We start from the raw sequence: 16,866 nt of genomic DNA, 5'->3' as shown, positions 1-16,866 counted from the left end.
AGTTTCTGTTTCCATGATCTGTCCATTGGTGAGAGTGGGTGTTGTAGTCTCCTAGTATTATTGTGTGAGGATCAATGTGTGCTTTCCGCTTCAGTATCATTTCTTTTATCAATGTGCCCTTTCTGATCACATATGTTCAGAAACGACAGTTCATCTAGGATTTTTTTTTTGATGAGTGTCCTTCCTCATATTTTTTGATAACTTTTGGATGAAAGTCAGTTTTATTTGATATTAGCGTTGCTACTCTAGCTTGTTTCATGAGACTATTTGCTTGGAATTTTTTCCTAATTTTGTTTTCTTCTTTTCTTTAGCAGGAAGAATGGTTCACTGCTCTCTTTCCTCTAACCTGAAATGATGTTATACATAGGGAAAAACTGAAGGGTTTTGACCATGTTTATTTCTTTCCAATATTTTTCTCTTTAAGTATGTAACTGTTGATTTGCATATTTTTAGATGCACTGAATGATAAATTATTCCTCTATGTCCCTGAGTTCAGCACCAGACCCTTGAGATTGAAGTCACCGCAAATATCTTTATCTCTTAGTCATTTTCTCATGCCACAGGTTTATATATCGGATGCCCATTTGTAGTAGAAATAATATATAATCTGAGTATTATAATTTTTTAAAAAAAGAAAGAATTGTACATCACACTTATCTGCACACATGTCCATTATGATACTCAAATGAGATTATATTGCAAAGAGAAAAAGATAAAGCTAAAATTTACAACATTGAAGTTTTCAATTAAGTCAGTCACATGAGGAATAATGTATTCCATATTTATGAAAAATTAGGATAACTATCCCTATCATTAAAAAGATTTAATCAAAGAAAATTATTCTATTTCATTGAAGTGCATTGTCATGTACAGCATTCATTTTAACATACATATCTAAGTATTCTTTTGTGAAATATCATATGGAACTTATAAAATCTGTGTTATATGTATTGCTTGTGCTAGCTTTTATAGAACTTTAAATAATTTAATTCCCTGTAACATTTTTCTCTTGGTTATGAAGATACTTACATAAAATAATTGCCCTAAGTATTTGATTCTGTGTGTCACTTGGAATGTTTAATATATGTCCTGATGTTGCACTCATTTTCTGTTTAAAGAAAAAACTCTAACTTTTGACTCATCCATTAATTCTCCATTTAATACTCTACTTCTTCCTTATGGAAAGTTTCTAGCATTGTAGCTAGACTTCAGATTGTCAAATACATATGTTATAATACAGGCATGTGAGGCCCAGCTGCACACAGGATTGAGCTATTGTCCATATTGTATGGTGTAGAGATTGTAGAATTGATAGCATACTTTTCCTCATCATAACTGGACCATCTGTGATCTGACATTAGGATTCTGTTTGATATCAACCTATACTACATATAGGTACATTACTGTAGCCAGAAATCAAATGAACATATTATGTTCTGTAAAAGATTACAGCTTTTGAGATGTTTATATCATTCATTTTGAGAAAGACGTAAGTACAAGGAAATATATGACTATTTTAATTAAGAACTTATATTTAATGTCTTTTGTTTTATAATGTATGCTGGTAACAGTTGTCTGAAATTATGCATATTTGCTGTATATTCTTCCTGCCAGAAGTCTTCAGCAGAGATCATTGGATTTTAAAGAAATGAGTATAAAAACCGATCTGTAGTACCATGGGCTGCAGTTAAACAAATTTCATAATAGAGCACTTAAAAAGTTATTATACAATCCAAAGTGCACAAAAAAATTCAAATGTACTGATGGTGGCAAATCTTTCTTTTGCTGCTAAGATCTCAAAAAACCACAGAAAATTCATGAATGTGAAAGCCTTCATTACACGAGAGCATTATTGTAAATCATTCGATAGATTGTCTGTGGAAGAACAGCTATTCATAACTTTAGACTCATATCTGCGAAACTTTGAGAAAATATTTGTCCTTCAATATTTTCCTTTCCTAATATATATAACAAATTATCTCCAATTCATTAGTGCTATTTTTTAATGTAGGAAAGCAATTTTGTAAAGTAACAAATAGGTAATTTTCTATTACAGGGTTTCTTAACCTTCAAGGATGTGGCTCCAGAGTTCACACTAGAGGAATGGGAAAGTCTCAGTTTTGCTCAGCGGACACTGTACATGGATGTGATTTTGGAGAATTACAACAATCTACTGTCTGTGGGTAAGAATGCACTTTTTGTAGAATTCCTGAATCTTACTTTGAATTTTCCTACATTGTGTTTATGGAACTCTTTGAAATGTCTGGAAAGCACTAGGATAAGGGGAGTTCCTCTTAGCATGATAATTTTTCCATGGCATTTCCTTTACATTTCTGCACTTTCTTTGGAGGAATAACCACTGCTATATTCTCCAAGATCTTTCCAATACCTCTTATCTAGCTTTAAATGGAAACTTCTGAGTTAAAAAATATATAATGTTCAGAACAAGGAATTGTATTTCTTGACACATAATAATTGGAGCACATTCATTTTATTATTACATTAATCTCTTTAATTATGATTTTTAATAATACAAAAGGTTTTAAGTAAATATAAAGCTGTTGGTTTGGAGAATTTTAATTTTGACTATTTCTTTGCATTTTGAGATGTGGTCTCTGAGTTTATATTCAGACAGCATGTTCTTTATTTTCATGTTTCTTTTATTTTGGATACTGACATAAGCATATGTATAGGATTCATTTATCATTATGAATTTGTAGCTGAGTACATGTATACAATGTCACTCTGAATCAAAATGTAATAAAAAAAATTAGAGATGTTATTCAGAGATCTACTTTGTGTATGTTCAATATTGATTGATGACTTATTTTTCTTAGCTTCTGCAAGGTATAGTTTTTAAGACAATATTAAGGTATTTTCATTCCTTTCAGTTGATATAGATCAGAATTGGGGTGTTTCTGAGGATCTAAGGAATGATTATGAAAAGAGTAAAACCAATTTTGAGAAAATAAATTTTTGAGATGGTCTAGTTTACCAGATAATTCAGCAAACACCCATTATTGAATCTCTTTCTGCCCAGTGGAGTAACCCTTGTCATCCCTATTTGCACTTTTATTTTTCAGAAAATCATGTGATATGTGAAAAACGTGGGAAGGTCTTGGATAGAGACACAGAGTGCATTGTCCATGAGCATGTGAATATCCAAGAGAAGTTTTGTAAATGGGAAGAAATTAGCATAGTGCCTCTTGAATCCACCCAAAGTACACCTTATAAAACTAATCTCCGAGATCCCTCCCTTCAATCCTCAAACCTGAAAAGACATAAAGCGTGGAAAACCAGAGAAGTTTACAAATATAAAGACTGTATGCAGTTTTCAAATGAATGTGCTATCGTTGGTGTAAATTCCAGAATCCACATAGAGAACAAAGAACACAAAAATAAAGAATTTGATAAGGATTTTGTCCATGAAGATAAACTGGCACTGAAACAAAACATTAATGGTAAGAACCTTCACCAATGTAGTGAATGTGAGAAATGCTTTACCAAAACAAGGGATCTTCATTTGCATCAGAGAATTCATACAGGAAAGAAACGTTACAAATGTAATAAATGTGACAAATCCTTTGCCCGAGAATCCTATCTTAGGCATCATCAGAGAATTCATACTGGAGAGAAACCTTACAAATGCAGTGAATGTGACAAATGCTTTACTGAAAAAAGCAGTCTGAGATCCCATATGAGAATTCATACCGGAGAGAAACCTTACAAATGCAGTGAATGTGACAAATGCTTTACTGAAAAAGGCACTCTGAAAAGACATATGAGAATTCATACAGGAGAGAAACCTTACAAATGCAGTGAATGTGACAAATGCTTTCGCCTACAATCCCATCTTAATATTCATCAGAGAATTCATACTGGAGCGAAACCTTACAAATGCAGTGAATGTGAAAAATACTTTACTGACAAATGTAATTTTAGGATTCATCAGAGAATTCATACAGGAGAGAAACCTTACAAATGCAGTGAATGTGACAAATGCTTTACTGAAAAAGGCACTCTGAGATTTCATCAGAGAATACATACAGGAGAGAAACCTTACAAATGTGGTGAATGTGACAAATGCTTTGGCCACAAATCCCATCTTAGTAATCATCAGAGAATTCATACAGGAGAGAAACCTTTCAAATGCAGTCAATGTGACAAATGCTTTACTCAGAAAGGCACTGTGAGAAGCCATATGAGAATTCATACAGGAGAGAAACCTTATAAATGCAGTGAATGTGACAAATGTTTTCGCCTACAATGCCATCGTAGTATTCACCAGAGAGTACATACAGGAGATAAACGTTACAAATGCAATGAATGTGATAAATGCTTTGGCTACAAAAGTAGTCTGAGAATTCATCAGAGAATTCATACTTGAAAGAAACAAAGATCAATAGAACTGAAAGCTGATGCTTTGAGAAAATCAACAAATTAGATAAACCCTTAGCCAGAATAATCACAGGGCACAGAGACTGTGGCCGAATTAACAAATATCAGAAATGAAAAGGTAGACATAACAACAGAATCAGAGGAATTTCAAAAAATCACCAGATCCTAATAAAAAAGACTATATTCAACAAAACTTAAAATTCGGGAGGAAGTGGACAATTACCTAGACAGATACCAGGTAAAAGTTAAATCAGGAACGAATAAACCATTTAAAGAACCCCATAACTCCTAAAGCAATAGAAGTAGACCTTAAAAGTCTCCCAACCAAAAATAGCCCAGGTCCAGATGGGTTAAGTGCAGAATTCTATCAGACCTTCATAGAAGACTTCATACCAATACTGTCCAAACTATTCCACAAAATTGAAACAGAGGGAGCAGTACCAAAATCCTATGAAGTCACAATTACTCTTATACCTAAACCACACAAAGATCAAAGAAAGAAAGAGAACTTCAGACCAAATTCCCTTATGAATATTGATGAAAAACACTCAATAAAACTCTTGCAAACCGAATCCAAGAACACATCAAAACGATCATCCACCATGATCAAGTACGCTACATTCCCAGGGATGCAGGTATGGTTTAATATATGGAAAACCATCAAGATAATCCTCGATAGAAAAAACCTCAAAGATAAAAATTATAGGATCATTTCATTAGATGCTGAGAAAGCGTTTGACAAAATTTAACACCCTTTCATCATAAAAGTCCTGGGAAGATCAGGAATTCAAGGCCCATAACTAAACATAGTAAAAGTCATATACAGCAAATGAGTAGCTAATATTAAACTAAATGGAGAGAAACTTGAAGCAATCCCACTAAAATCAGGGACTAGACAAGGCTGCCCACTCTCTCCCTACTTATTCAATATAGTTCTCAAACTCCTAGCCAGAGCAATCAGACAACAAAACGAGATCAAGGGGATACAGATTGGAAAGGAAGAAGTCAAAATATCACTATTTGCAGATGATATGTAGTATATGTACATTACCCCAAAAGTTCCACCAGAGAACTATTAAGACTGATAAACAATGTCAGCAAAGTGTCAGGGTACAAAATTAACTCAAATAAATCAGTAGCCTTCCTCTGCACAAAAGGTAAACAGGCTGAAAAAGAAATTAGGGAAACGATACCCTTCATAATAGTTTCAAATAATAAAAAACACCTCGTTGTGATTTTAACCAAGCAAGTGAAAGATCTGTATGATAAAAACTTCAAGTCTCTGATGAAAGAAATTGAAGATCTCAGAAGCTGCATAGGTCTTCCATGCTCATGGATTGGTAGGATTAATATAGAAAATATGGGCATTTTACCAAAAGCAGTCTACAGATTCAATGCAATCCCCATCAAAATTCCAATCCAATTCTTCATAGACTTAGAACAATTCGCAAATTCATCTGGAATAACAAAAAACCCAGGATACCTGAAACTATCCTCAACAATAAAAGAACTTCCGGGGAAATCACCATCCCTGACCTCAAGCACTATTGCAGAGGTAATAGTGATAAAAACTGCAAGGTATTGGTACAGAGACAGGCAGATAGACCAGTGGAATAGAATTGAAGAACCAGAAATGAACCCACACACCTATGGTCACTTGATTTTTGGAGCCAAGACCATCCAATGGAAAAAGATAGCATTTTCAACAAATGCTTCTCGTTCAACTTGAGGTCAGCATGTAGAAGAATGCAAATCAACCCATTCTTACCACCCTGTACAAAGCTTAAGTCCAAGTGGATCAAGGACCTCCACATCAAATTAGATACACTCAAACTAATAAAAGAAAACGTGGGGAAGCATCTGGAACACATGGGCACTGGAAAAATTTTCCTGAACAAATTACCAATGGCTTCTGCTCTAAGATCAAGAATAGACAAATGGGATCTCATAAAACTACAAAGCTTCTGTAAGGCAAAGGACACTGTTGTTAGGACAAAACAGCAACCAACAGATTGGGAAAAGATCTTTACCACTCCTACAACTGATAGAGGGCTTATATCCAAAATATACAAAGAACTCATGAAGTTAAAGTGCAGTGCGACAACCCTATGAAAAAATGAGGTTCAGAGCTAAACAATGAATTAGCAGTTGAGGAATGTTGAGTGGCTGAGAAGCACCTACAGAAATGTTCAACATCTTTAGTCAGAAGGGAAGTGCAAATCAAAACATCCCTGAGATTCCACCACACACCAGTGAGAATGGATAAAACCAAAAACTCAGGTAACAGCAGATGCTAGCGAGGATGTGGAGAAAGAGGAACACTCCTCCATTGTTCTTGGGATTGTAGACTGGTACAACCATTCTGGAAATCAATCTGCAGGTTCCTCATAAAATTGGACATTGCACTACCTGAGGACCCAGCTATACCTTTCTTGGGCATATACCTAAAAGATGTTCCAACATGTAACAAAGACACATGCTCCACTATGTTCATAGTAGCCTTATTTATAATAGTCAGAAGCTGGAAAGAACCCAGATGGCCTTCAATAGGGGAATGGATACAAAAATATGGTTAATCCACACAATGGAATATTATTCAGCTATCAAAAACAGTGACTATCAAAATCATAGGCAAATAGATGCAACTGGAAAATATCTAGAGTGAGATAACCCAATCACAGAAAAACACACATGGTATGCACTCATTGATAAGTGGATATTAGCCCAAATGCTCAAATTACCCAACACACACATAACACATGAAATTCAAGAAGGATGACCAAAATGCAGATGTTTCACTCCTTCTTTAAAAGGGGGACAAGAATACCCTTAGGAGGGGAAAGGGATGCAAAGTTTAGAACATTGGCTGAAGGAACGCCAATTCAGAGCCTGCCCTACATGTGGCCCATACATATACAGCCACCAAACTAGATAAGATGGATGAAGAAAAGAAGTTCAGGCTGACAGGAACTGGACATAGATCTCTCCTGAGAGACACAGCCCTAATTCGGCAAATACATAGGTGAATGCCAACAGCAAACCACTGAACTAAGAACAGGCCCCTGTTGAAGGAATCAGAGAAAGGACTGAAAGAGCTGAAGGCACTTGAGACCCCATATGAACAACAATGCCTACCAACCAGAGATTCCAGGGACTAAGCAACTACCCAAAGACTATACATGGACTGACCGTGTGCTCCAAGTGCATAGGTAACAATGAGAAGCATAGTAAAGGCACCAGTGGAAGGGGAAGCCCGTGGTCCTGCCAAGGCTGGACCCCCAGTGAACGGGATTGTTGGGGGGAGGGCAGTAATGTCTGGAGGATGGGGAGGGGAACACCCATATTGATCGGCAAGTGTACTGGTTATGGGGATGTTGGCCTGGAAACAGGGAAAGGGAATAACATTTGAAATGTAAGAAGTACCCAATTTTATAAAGATGGGGGGAGAGAGAAATGTATCTAATAAAAAAAAAGTTAAAAAAATAAAAGTACACAACCTTTCCTCTCCTCCCAGTACCCCTAACTGAATTCTTTACCCCATTTCCATTAGAAGCACAAGTCCCTGTCTATTGGATGTAGTTAGTGAAGATCTTTTCTTCACCTACTTTTATCCTGAAGATGGTGTCTTTTGACTTACAGAAGCTTTTCACATTCACAAGTTTCGATTTATTAATTCTTGACCTTAGTTCCAGAGCCATTGGTGTTCTCTTTTGGAAGTTCTCTCCTGTTCACATAGTTTCAAGGCTATTCTCCAATTTCTGTGTTCTTAGATTTCATCTGGATTTGTAAAGAGGTCATTGATCCATTTGGATCAAAATATTGAGTATTTTGCAGGGTGATAAATATCTGCATTCTTCTTCATGAAGACATCTAGTTATACCAGCCTCGTTCATATAAGATAGTCTCTCCTTTCCATTGTATGGTTTTAGCTTCTTTTTCAACAAATCAAGTGTACATTGGTACATGGATTTATTTTTGGATCTACAGCTGTATTGAATTGAACCACTTCTCAGTATCTATACCAATACAAGCAAGTTTTATTACTATTGTTCAGCACTATTGCTTAAAGTCAATGATATTGAAACCTCTGTAAGTTTTTTTATGCTACAGGATAATTTTATCTATCCTGTGTTTATTAAAGTCAATGATATTGACACCTCAGTAAGTTTTTTTATGGTACAGAATCGTTTTATCCTGTGTTTATTTTTTGTTTATTTATTTTGATAATGAGATGAAGGTTTTATTTTTTCAAAATATGTGAAGAACTGTGTTGAAATTTTGATGGAAATTGCACTGAATCTGTAGGTTTCTTTTTGGTAAGATGGACATTTTTATTATGTTAATCCTCATGTTACATGAGCAAGGTAGATCTTTCTGCCTCTGACATCTCAGTTATTTTTTCTTTTTGCAAATACTTGAAGTTCTTGTCAGACAAGTTTTCACTTGCTTGGTGAGAGGTAAATTAAGGTATTTCATTTTCTTTGTGTTACTTGTGAAGGGTTCTGTTTCCATAAATTCTTTCTCAGTCTGTTTATTGAATTTATAGAGGAGAGCTATTGATTTTTTTCATGTCAATTGTTTATCCAGCCACTTAGCTAAAATTTTTATCAACTGTAGTTTTCTGGTAGAATTTTTTATTTCACTTGTATATACTATCATATCATCTGCGAATAGTGATAAGTTTACTTCTTCCTTTCCAATTTATATCCCTTTGATTTCCTTTAGTTGCCTTATTACTTGAGCTAGAATTTCTAGTACTGTTTTGAAGAGTTATGGGGAGAGTGGACACCCTTGACTTGTCCCTGATTTTATGGAAAATTCTTTAAGTTTCTCTCCATTTAATTTGATTTTGGGTATTGGCTTGCAGTATGTTGCCAATATTTTATTTAGGTATGCCCCTTGCATCCCTTTTCTCTCCAAGAGTTATGATAAAGGGGGTTGGATTCTATCAAACATGTTTTTGGCATCCAATGAGATTTGTTTTTCTTTTAAAAGTATTTTTATTGAAAATGTTTTTCTTTTTGTTTTTTAATTATATTTATTTTTATTCATTTACATTTTATTCAAATGTTATCCCCTTTCCTGGTTTCCCTTCCATAAACCCCATATCCCATACCCTTTCTTTAATGAGTGTGTTCTGCCACCCAACCACTCACCCCTTCCTACCTCCCCTCCCTGAGATTCACCTACATTGGGGGGTACAGCTTTGGCCAGACCAAGGGCTTCTCCCAGGGTTCCCAACAAGACCATTCTCTGGTACATATGCAGCTGGAGCCATGGGTCTGTCCATGGTAGTCTTTGGGCAATGGTTTAGTCCTTAGGAGAACTGATTGGTTGTTATTGTAGTTCTTATGGGGTTTCAAGCCCCTGCAGCTCCTTCAATCCTTTCTCTAACTCCTCCAATGAGGACCCTGTTTTCAGTTCTAAGGTTGGCTACTAGCATTTGCCTCTGCATTTATCATGCTCTGGCAGATACTCGCAGGGGACAGCTAAATCAGGCTCCTGAAATTATAATGGCAACTCCAGCTTGATTCTTTGGACCATTTGCTTGGACAATTTTTTCCAACCTTTTATTGTGAGTTATTGTGTCTTTGTCACTGAGGTATGTTTCCTGTGTGCAGTAAAATGCTGAGTCCTCTTTATGTATTCAGTCAGTTCTTCTATGTCTCTTTATTGGGGAATGAGTCCTCAATTAAGGATGTTAAGAGATATTAAGGAATAGTGATCGCTGTTTCCTGTTGTTTTTGTTGTTAGTGATGGAATTATGCTTGTGTGTCTCTCTTTATTTGGGATGATGGCAAGATTACTTTCTTGCTTTTTTGAGGGTATCGTTTCCCTCCTTGTGTTGCAGTCTTCCATTTTTATCCTTTGTTGGGCTGGATTTGTGGAAATATATTGTGTAACCTTGGTTTTAGTATTGGAATATCTTTGTTTCTCCATTTATGTTAATTGAGAGTTTTGCTGAATATAGTAGCCTGGGCTGGCATTTGTGTTCTCTTCATGGCTGTATGACATCTACCCAAGGGTCTTCTGGCTTTCATAGTCTCTGGTGAGAAGTCTGGTGTAATTCTGATAGGTCTACCCTTATATGTTAATGGACCGTTTTCCCTTACTGTTTTTAATATTCTTTCTTTCTTTTGTGCATTTGGTATTTTGACTACTATATGATGGGTAGAATTTCTTTTCTAGTCTAATCTATTCATAGCTCTGTAGGCTTCTGATGTGTTTCTGGGCATCTCTCTCTTTAGGTGAGGGAAGTTTCCTTCTATAATTTTGTTAAAGATAGTTGTTGACCCTTTAAGTTGGGAAACTTCACCTCTTCTATACACATTTCCTTATGTTTGATCTTCTCATAATGTTTTGGATTTTCTGGATGTTTTGGGATACGGTCTTTTTGCATTTTACAATTTCTGTGACAGATGTGTTAGTGTTTCTATGATACCTTCTGCCTCTGAGATTCTCTTTTCTATTTCCTGTATTCTGTTGCTGATGCTTGTATGTATGACTCCTGATCTGTTTCCTAGGTTTTCTATCTCCAAGGTTGTCTCCCTTTGTGATTTATTTGTTGTTTATATTTCCATTTTTAGATCTTGGATAGGTTTGTTCAGTTCCTTCACCTGTTTGGCTGTGTTTTCCTGTAATTTTTAAGGGATTTTTGTGTTTCCTCTTTAAGGGCTTCAAAATATTTAATGCTTCATGAATTTGCATGTTATCCTTGTGCAGGGGCCATGTTAATCTTCTCTGTATAGTTCCAATTTTAGGATATATGCTGCTGGAGCCAGCATGAATTTAATATTTTTTAGGAGGCTGACTGGTTTCATGGTCAGATTCTAAAACTGTGGGGATGTGCTTTTTTATCTTCCGCTGCTGTAGCAGATCTCTTTTCCATAAATGAATGACTATATCAACCATATATGGCTTCAGTTTTCCTCCCTGACCTTCAGGTCCTATACATTTAAACCATTTCATCATTTGTTTTATTTTTGGTAAAGTCCAACTCCTTGAAATTAGATGCCTACTTCTTTTTTTAAATAATATTTTTATTTACATTTCAAATGTTATTCCCTTTCACATTTTCCCTTCCATAATCCCATTATCCCATCCCCCTCCCTTTTTTAGAAGTGTGTTTCCCCTCCCCAACAACATCCCTTTCCCATCTCCACACCCTGACATTCTCATACATCAGGGTGGGGATCCAGCCTTGGCAGGACCAAGGGCTTCCACTCCCATTGGTACCCAACAAGGCCATTGTCTGCAACATATGCAGCATCCAGCTACTCTACCTTTTCTTCAAGTCTGATAATCTGTCTCCTACAGGTTCTCTATGAGTTATTTTTACTTGCCTTACTGAATTTTCCTTTCAGGGTCTATTTTGGTGTTTCTAACCTCATATTGAACTTAATTTTCTTATCCTACATTGTTGTCCACATTTCCTTTAGGCATCTGCTATTATTTTCTTCCCCAAGAATCATTTTGTTCTTGTCCTCTTTGAATTGATTTCCCTGGTTTACAAGCTTTGACTCTGGGTATTCAATTCTTTATCTTAACTGTCATGTAAATTGCATTCCTAATGGGATATATGGTTTGTGGTTCCAACCAAGTGCACTTTATCTTTGTTTTACTTTGTATTGGATATATATTCTGAGCATCAGAATTCAGAGGGATTGCTGTCAATATCATTAGCTCAGTGGGTTATACTCACAATGTGAGAACTTAGGCAGGAGAACTTGTGTATGAAGTGTTCAGAACCCACGGTGCAGTATCCTACTACATTCAGTTCTGGTCTAGTCTATCAGCACCTTGAGGGGAAGCTGTACAGAGTAGTTCCTGGGCATCCTGACAGCTGCAGTTGCATGTTAGACTGCAACAGGGTTGGAGGAGTGGTTTCCAGATGGTGAGGGTGGGTACACATGAATGATCAGATGAGTTTAAGAAAAAGACAACATCAAAACAAAGGAACAATCAATCAGGGAGGCCAGAAAAATTCAAACCAACAAAAAGAGCCAATACCTGGTGAAAGAATAAACATGAAGTAAAGTGAAAATGTAAAAGTATCATGAAAATATCTCTTTTCTCTGAGGATTTCAGTTTACCCTCTGAGATGTAAGAGTTGGTCACACAGTTAACATACATTCAGAGTCCTTCTAGAAGCAAAACTGAGGAGGAGCAAAAAAGACTTTAAGAAAACTATTGTGACTCACGGAGTGCAGATTGTTGAACTTCTCCAACTATATGTCTCTGAAAAAAGCCCTAAGTGCAGGGTCTAATCATCCCCACACCTGCAAGTAGTTCACATTACAGAATTCTACAAACCATGAACGCGCATGGGCAGAGTGCTTTTCATGATATAAGGGGACATTATTCTTAAGTAAGTGAGCAATCATAATTATTGAAAAGGTGCTGTCTAATTCTGCCTTAATCTAGAGTAACTTTTCTACTTTTAAAAATATGGCCTGATATCATCCCCTCTCATTGTGCTGGGCTGACCCTGGGAAGGACTCAAAGGAATACAGGAGGAATGGTTAACTGTGATGCCTATTAACATATCAATGCAGACAATGTGGCCTAGTGCTTTCTTGGATCCTGGTTCTCCCTTAGCAGTCCCATCTATCCTCTCTTCTAGTCCACAATACCACTCCCCCACACCTCATGTTCCTGGTTCAGTCTGGACACAACCAGATAACTCTGAATGCTTTCTTCCTCAGATTGTAATGCCAAATATTATAATTAATCTCACCATTAGAACCAGGTACCTTGGCAATGCTGCAGGTTGCATGTTTTGGAAAATACTAAAGCTTCATGGGAAATTACAATGGGTTACACAACCCCCTGTACCATGTGATCAAAGTCCATACCTCTTCAGCCATACCTTTCTGCAATCCTGTCTTCATTTTTTATTCAAACCTAAGATTTCACATTAACAAGACCTTGTAGGTCTGAGATACCTCACTCAGGATGATATTTTGTCGCGACCAACCTCAACCAGCAAGGAAGACATGACCAGAGGAGAACTTCTTCAAGCAGTTTATTCAGGAACCTTGATACATTCTTCTACTACTCTGGGAAACGCCCTACATCAGCTTAAGTATCCAATGCCAACCAACCCCAATGTGCCACGTGGGTCATGCAGACAGGCTGTCACTATGCGGAACCTAGCAGGTCAGGCATGCATAGCCAAATAAGGACTTGTTTACTACAAGGAGTGCTCACCATTGGGAGGGTGGAAGGCGGAAACCAGTGCCATCTTTGAGGCACGGCACGTCACAGCTCCCTACAGTTGCCCCTTTTTGTTTAATTAATCAAGCAGGCAAAGGCACAGCTGAGCGTGGCGACCCCCGTCTTAGGATCATCCCTTCATTAAACCTGTCTTAGGACACCTTGTCTCCCACAAGATTCCATGCCTTAGGTAGAAGGGAAGTTGCCCGTCACTGGGCAGGGTCACTCACACATATTCAGGGGCGAGGTGCAACTAGGTCTTCTGAATGACCATAAGCCAGGCTTGATGGGACTGTCCTGCCTCAGTGGCTGCAAATGCCTGTACCACCATAGCCGCGTGCTGCCTCTGGACAAACCTCATTCTACAGAGACATCACAGGCTCACTAGGGAGACCAGCAGCAAGAGTCCAGCTAGGGCTCCCATACCTGCCCAGATGATTCATAGCAGCAGCAATCCAAGATGACAATCCCGTAGCCAGTCCAGCATCCGCACATGTGGAGTCACGGTCACGATGACTACACGTAGCTGATCCATTAAGAAATCGAATTCTCCAGTCCAATTACCCAGAAGATAACTTGACAACTGTTTAGACAGATTAGCTGCACGCATAAAACTTTCATACTGAATACTGGTCACACATAGGCCAGAGTATCTCCACTGGCAACCTAGCTGTGCAAGCTGCCACAGTGTGTCAATTTGCTTTTGTACCAGGTCAATTCTTTGATTGACCATGATCAGGCCACCTTTATTCAACGTATGGACTGTCTGTACGGAATGACTCATAGCTATGGCAGCAGTTGTTGCTCCTACTGCGGCAAGGGATATAGCTGTAATTATGGCAGCGGTGATGCTGAAATCCCCTTTTTGTCTAAATAGAGTTATAGTGAAAGGAGAATTATACGAATTCTAGGTTTGGAGATACAAAATTAAAAGAATAAACCCCAAAAGGCCACAGATACAAAATTAAAAGAATAAACCCCAAAAGGCCACAGACCGAGGGCTAAACCCTACAGCCAGGACTAACAGGCCATAAAGATAAAGGAGCACAGGAAACACTGTCCAGGCAGGACTGGCAAGCCATAAAGATAAGGAAAAGGAATGCAGGAACCAGCCTGAGTTAATGGGACTGATTCATAGGACATCTGGCAGGAAGACATCTCCCCCCAGCTCACTCAGGGCCATATTTCAACTAGGTGTCCTCCAGACCCTGATAAGCCCCTGACTTCTAGCACGTACTCTTTCTGCTTTGTTCTCACTGCTATGTTTGAATGAGCCAATTATATGTAACCACGCCAAAACCCCCTAGCCTTCTCTATATAACCCTCTGACTTTTGAGTTTCGTGGTCGACACCTCTGTCTCCTGCGCGGGATACGTGTCAGCCCGGAGATCTCTGTAATAGGTCTCCGTAATAAACCTCGCCTTTGCTTATTACATCCAAAATGGTCTCTCTGTGTCTGGGGTCCACGATTTCCCGCAACTTTAGAAAGGGTTTCTCTTCGGGGATCTTTCAATAGCATGGGGGACATCCACAGGAACTGGAACCCATCTGGGCATGCAAGCAACCACATTGATAGCAAACTTTTCTGCATCCCAGCATTGTGTATAAAGCGGGTATTATTAGAGCACACCAAAACCTCCCGAAACTCCTGACTAGCATTACTAACAATACACACAAAAGGAAGATAAACACATACAGGAGTGGGCTTAAAGGTCATGGCGTATCGGCATGGGTCTCGGGAACACCCATAGTATCCCCCACCAGGGCTCTGTTTGGACCAGCACTTGGGTCACACTGAGAAGTGTCAGCAATAGCAGGATCTTCATTCTTGCTGCACCTCCTGGTCAATCTCTTGGGGACCCACAACGGATCTTGCTGGTCCTGGGGAAACACACAAACAGATCCTCTCACCCACGCCAGCACAGGATCTGGCCCATGCCATAAGCCAGTGAGCACATCTTTCCACTTCACATAACCTTTCAACGTGCCCGCCCGACACTGATATCGGTCAGCGGCAGAAAGGCCATCATCATCCATAATCAAAAACTTAAGAGTAAAAAGGGCTAAGGATATCTGTTCCTTGGGAGTTCTGCCATGGCCTATTCCCCCTTTTTGTTTAATTACGCATTCCTTCAAATTACGATGTGCTCGCTCAACAATACCTTGACCTTGGGGATTATAAGGAGGCCATGGTTCAACTGCACATCCATCTACTTGCAAAAGGATTTGAAGGAGTGGGCAGTGTACACTGGGTAATTATCAGTCTTTAAGTGTTGGAACTTTCCCCAAGCAGCCCAGGCTTCTAGGCAGTGTCCAATAACATTGCGTGCCTTGATAGGGGTAGCATGAATGACATCTGAGCAGGTATCCACAGAAACATGAATGTATTTTAGAGTCCAAATCCTGATATGTGAGTTACGTCCATTTGCCAAATCCTTAAAGGCAGTAAGCCCCTGGGATTAACCCCCACACTAGGGGGATGATGCAAAGTCACACACTGTGGGCAGTCCAAAACTATTGTTTAGCATCAGCTGGAGACAAATGAAACTTTTGTTGTAAAGTCTTTGCAGGCACATGAAACTGTTGATGGAAGTGTCTGGCCAAATCAAGACAGGAGCTCAAGAAAATACACTCTGCCGCAGGTCACTGCTCCTGAACCCCGTGGGAGAGAGAGCTCACCACCCAGACAGGTGGGCACTCCTGAGACTGCAGAGCGGGAGAGACCACCAATACTGCCCACCCCTGCCCACATCCCTGGCCCAAGAGGAAACTGTATACGGCCCCTGGGAAACCGTAGATAGGTGCACTGGAGCTGCAGACCCCTGTGCCCGAGACACTGCTGGAACCTAAAGGGACTGGATTAACAGCTCTCTGCATCCAAATCCCGTGAGAGGGAGAGCTAAACCTTCAGACAGGCAGACAAGCCTGGGAAGCCAGAAGAGACTACACTTCGCCCACATTTCTGACTCACAGGAACTCTTCAGGCCCACGGGAACAGCTGAAGACATGTAGACAGGAAAAACTACACGCCCAAAAGCAAAACACTCTGTTCCAATAACTGGCTGAAAGAAAACAGGAAAAACAGGTCTACAACACTCCTGTCACACAGACTTATAGGACAGTCTAGCCACTATCAGAAATAGCAGAACAAAGTAACACCAGAGATAATCAGAGGCGAGGGGCAAGCACAGGAACCCAAGCAACAGAAACCAAGACTACATGGCATCATCGGAGCCGAATTCTCCCACCAAA

At 38.8% G+C, this 16,866-nt stretch overlaps 1 protein-coding gene, 1 non-coding gene and 1 pseudogene across 9 annotated transcripts in view; 1 reads left to right on the top strand and 2 right to left on the bottom strand.

Annotated features, from left to right (window-relative positions):
* Rex2l4 (reduced expression 2 like 4) overlaps nucleotides 1-12,817 on the top strand; it is a 751,000-nt gene extending 738,183 nt beyond the window's left edge. For all 8 annotated transcript variants that reach the window (XM_087551703.1, XM_087551707.1, XM_087551700.1 and 5 more), the window contains exons 3-4: nucleotides 2,057-2,183; nucleotides 3,084-12,817. In XM_087551703.1, coding sequence (XP_087407829.1) covers nucleotides 2,057-2,183; nucleotides 3,084-4,387 — 1,431 coding nt within the window. In that variant the 3' untranslated portion in view covers nucleotides 4,388-12,817. The remainder of the gene's footprint in view (nucleotides 1-2,056; nucleotides 2,184-3,083) is intronic.
* LOC148006145 (uncharacterized) overlaps nucleotides 1-16,866 on the bottom strand; it is a 161,852-nt pseudogene that overhangs the window by 54,351 nt on the left and 90,635 nt on the right.
* LOC120103190 (U6 spliceosomal RNA) lies at nucleotides 11,077-11,183 on the bottom strand. The gene has a single exon (XR_015621631.1). It is a non-coding gene; the product is annotated as a U6 spliceosomal RNA (small nuclear RNA).

This window comes from Rattus norvegicus, chromosome 5 (assembly GCF_021556685.1).
Source record: "Rattus norvegicus strain SHRSP/BbbUtx chromosome 5, alternate assembly SHRSP_T2T, whole genome shotgun sequence".
Classification (NCBI taxonomy): domain Eukaryota; kingdom Metazoa; phylum Chordata; class Mammalia; order Rodentia; family Muridae; genus Rattus; species Rattus norvegicus.
This window is presented reverse-complemented; position numbering and strand designations above follow the sequence as displayed.